General features: G+C 54.7%; 1 protein-coding gene across 1 annotated transcript in view; it reads left to right on the top strand.

Moving 5' to 3' along the window:
* The first annotated feature begins 541 nt into the window (after positions 1-541).
* FHOD1 (formin homology 2 domain containing 1) overlaps positions 542-3,140 on the top strand; it is a 15,064-nt gene continuing 12,465 nt past the window's right edge. Inside the window, exon 1 of the mRNA XM_029965495.1 lies at positions 542-592. Coding sequence (XP_029821355.1) covers positions 542-592 — 51 coding nt within the window. The remainder of the gene's footprint in view (positions 593-3,140) is intronic.

Raw genomic sequence — 3,140 nt, 5'->3', positions numbered from 1 at the left:
AATTTTCCTTGGAGCAAAGCAGCAGCGTCTCATGTCGCCGTCATGGGATTTTAAGGCGATTTTTAGGCAGTGACTAAACGGAGTTTGTTTGGGAACAAACAGCCCTGGGACATGACGAATGGAGCAAACTCAAATTTCAGGCGTGTGCTCTGCTCCCCGGGCAGGAGTTGGCTGTAATGGGATCGGAGTGCTGCCATGGTGGCACGGGGAGGGGACTGGACGCAGAGTTCCCGAGGGCAGGAGCCTTCCAAGGAGGTCCTGAGCCCAGCAGAGGTGTGTTGATCCTGGGATTTCAGGTTCTGTTCTCTGCCTAAGCCAAGCTTTGGATGTTTTTTCCTGTAGTTTCCTTGCATCGCCCCATGACCCTTGGTGAAATCACAGGTGAGCTGGTAGGACCCTGTGCTGGGTTTCTAAACCAAATTCCTGAGTTATATGGATTCTATAGGTTATAAACCATGCTGCCTTTACCACACAAAGCTTTCTGAGCCAGTGAGGGCTGCAGTAGACAAGCTGGGATGCTGGCTGGGGATTGCATGAGCCAATGTCTTCACTGGGAGCCTCCTGCAGCAGGATTTACACCCTGTGGAGTGAGGTCAGTCTCCTGAAGCACCCAGTTAAGTCCAAATTCAGAGCTGGAGCCATGCAGATGTCGTTACCCTGGCACAACCAGCTGAAACTTCCCCTGGTGCCCTTTGTGCCAGGTAGTGCTCAGCTCCATTAGTCGCCACCCTAAAATTAGTAAATGAACAGTTGGATTTTTCCCAAGGAACTGGCTGAAAAAAAATTCAGCTGGGGGTGCCTGGTGCCAGGTTTGTCCTGCTGGGCAGTGTGCCTGGACCTGCAGAGCACCAGGAAGAGGGTGAAGCAGCTGGGAGGGAGCTGAGCTGGGGGTCCCCATATCGTCATCACTGAATCCAGCTGCAGGCACCCAGGGGATGAGCTGCCATGGGGGAGCAGCTGGGTCCTGCCCCCCCTGGGCACAGCAGAGCTGCACCCTGTGCTGGGAACAGCCTAGAGATGATGAGCAAGAGGTTTGAACAGCCTGTCCTGCCCCATGACACCCTCAGTGCTTCCTCTCCCTGAGCACGACCCGTCTCTGATGACTTTTTCATGTTCTCCGGAAAGTGTGTTTGTGCTTGGAAATACCTTCCAGCTTTGTTTGCTGCTGCTGCATTGTTTGCCTCCAGGCCGATACTATCTTCTCCTGCTTTCCAGCATTTTTCAGTACCCTTGGGTGATGCTTGTGCGGGGTGTGGGTGTTCTCTGAACCTCCACAAGCAGGTTTTGACAGGGCAGATTTTTTTGGCCGTGCTTTCAGTCCCCAAAGGCCACTGTACTCCCTTGCCCCCAACACTATCTCACCTCTGAATCTGGGGATTTTTCCAAACAATTGCAAAACCCCAGAGGCTGGAGTTCTGCTTTCTCCTTCCTCCCCCGGAAACCTGGGAAGAGCAAACAGCTCGCTGGCCTCTGTGCCATAAGCTCACTGAGAGCTCTTGTGCTCGATAGAGGAGCTGCTGGGCTGACCTCGGTGCGTGTGTGAAGAGCACAAGCTCCATCCCACAGCCCCGTTGCCCTCTGTTTCCTACCAAGCTTGGGGAGGGCTTCACTGAGGGTCTTTGCCCCACTTAACCTCTGGAAGGCACAAAAGCATGAGGGGGGGTTCTCAGTGGCGCTGCTGTCCCCCAGTTTGTTGCACACTTGGAGCCAAGTGTTGGTGCTCAGCAGCCCCTGGTGCTCCCCAGCTCCCAACACCCTCCTTGCACGGATCCCGGGGTGGGAGCTGCAGCCGGGAATTCATGCCATGGTTTTGCCAGGACACCGACTGCTCCCCAGGACTGGGGTCCTCACACTGCTGCAGGTCTGTTGATGAGTAATGAGGGGTCTGTTAATGAGCAATGAGCCTGGCTGGAGTAGCTTCAAGAGGGACACAAGTGTGAAGTTCTGGGCCAACTCTGGGTGACCTCCAGAGTTCCCTCCTGGCTTGGGTATTATTCCCCGCCCCCGGCGATAGGGCAGTGGCAGTGTTCCCATCCACTTGCTGCCATCCATCATGCAGGGATGGACAGGAGGCAGCACCTGAGTGCCCTGGCAGCAGGCACCCCTCTTAGCCCTGAAACCAAATCATGGTGAACATGCTTGGTTGGGGTGGGGGTTGCCTCTGTGGCGCAGCTCTATAAACCCTCAGTCCCCGTGTGTTTTGGGAGGGTGAGCAGAGGCTGGTGATGCCAGGGGTTTCTGACCTACTGGTGCCTTGTGTTTAACTGCTGCCTATGTTTATTTATTCTGTATTATATAAATAAACTGGTTTTTTCTGTCATTTCCCCATAGCCTTTCTAGAAGAGCTGCAGCAATTTTGGAAATTGTGGTTGCCACAACAAGAAAGTGTTAGAAAGCAAGTAAAAGTGTTTCCTTTGCTGGCAGATAAAGAGGATACTCACTGCCTGGCCTTGGAGCATCTTCCTGTGTGGGGATGCCATGATAGGAGTGAGCAGGAAGATGTGATGCTGTGGTGGGTGGTGTGAGTTCAGCTGTGAGTGGAGGATGTCTCCATATTGGAGGTGGAGATGTCTCCATCACAGCCCCATAGAATCCTGGAATGGTTTGGGTTGAAAAGGACCTTAAAGGGATCATCTACTTCCATCCCCCTGCAGTGGGCAGGGACCTTCCACTCGACCGTGTTGCTCCAAGTCCCATCCAATCTGGCCTTGAACACTTCCAGGGATGGGGCATTCAAGAGAGGAACCTTTTCCGGGTCATGGGGTCCTTGTCCCCTGTCAGGGCTGGCACCAGCATCTTGTCCTCAGCAAGACCCCAGTCCTGTGGGTGAGGCACATCCATGCTTCTGCAGGATGGCTGGGACTCCCAGGAGCTGTGTGCTGGATGTGTGAGCGTGGGACTCTCTCCTCTCCCAGCTCTGCTTTGCCCTCCAGTCCCCATTGCCCTCAAATCCTGGCTCATTTTATAACGGTTTTCCAGGCAGGAGGCAGATGGATCAGAGCCACCCTCACTGGGAGCTGTCAGCAACCCATGACCCCAACGTGCCGTCCCCAGCAGCACGACCCCTCGGTCCCAGCTCGGATCCTGCAGGGCATAAACCCCTCGTCCGGATAACCGGAGTGACCCCGGCCCCGGGGCAG

Source organism: Manacus vitellinus, unplaced genomic scaffold, assembly GCF_001715985.3.
Source record: "Manacus vitellinus isolate BGI_N305 unplaced genomic scaffold, ASM171598v3 scaffold_10_pilon, whole genome shotgun sequence".
In the NCBI taxonomy this organism is placed as follows: Eukaryota; Metazoa; Chordata; class Aves; order Passeriformes; family Pipridae; genus Manacus; species Manacus vitellinus.
Note: the sequence above shows the minus strand (reverse complement) of the source record. Positions and strands in the feature narration are given on the sequence as shown.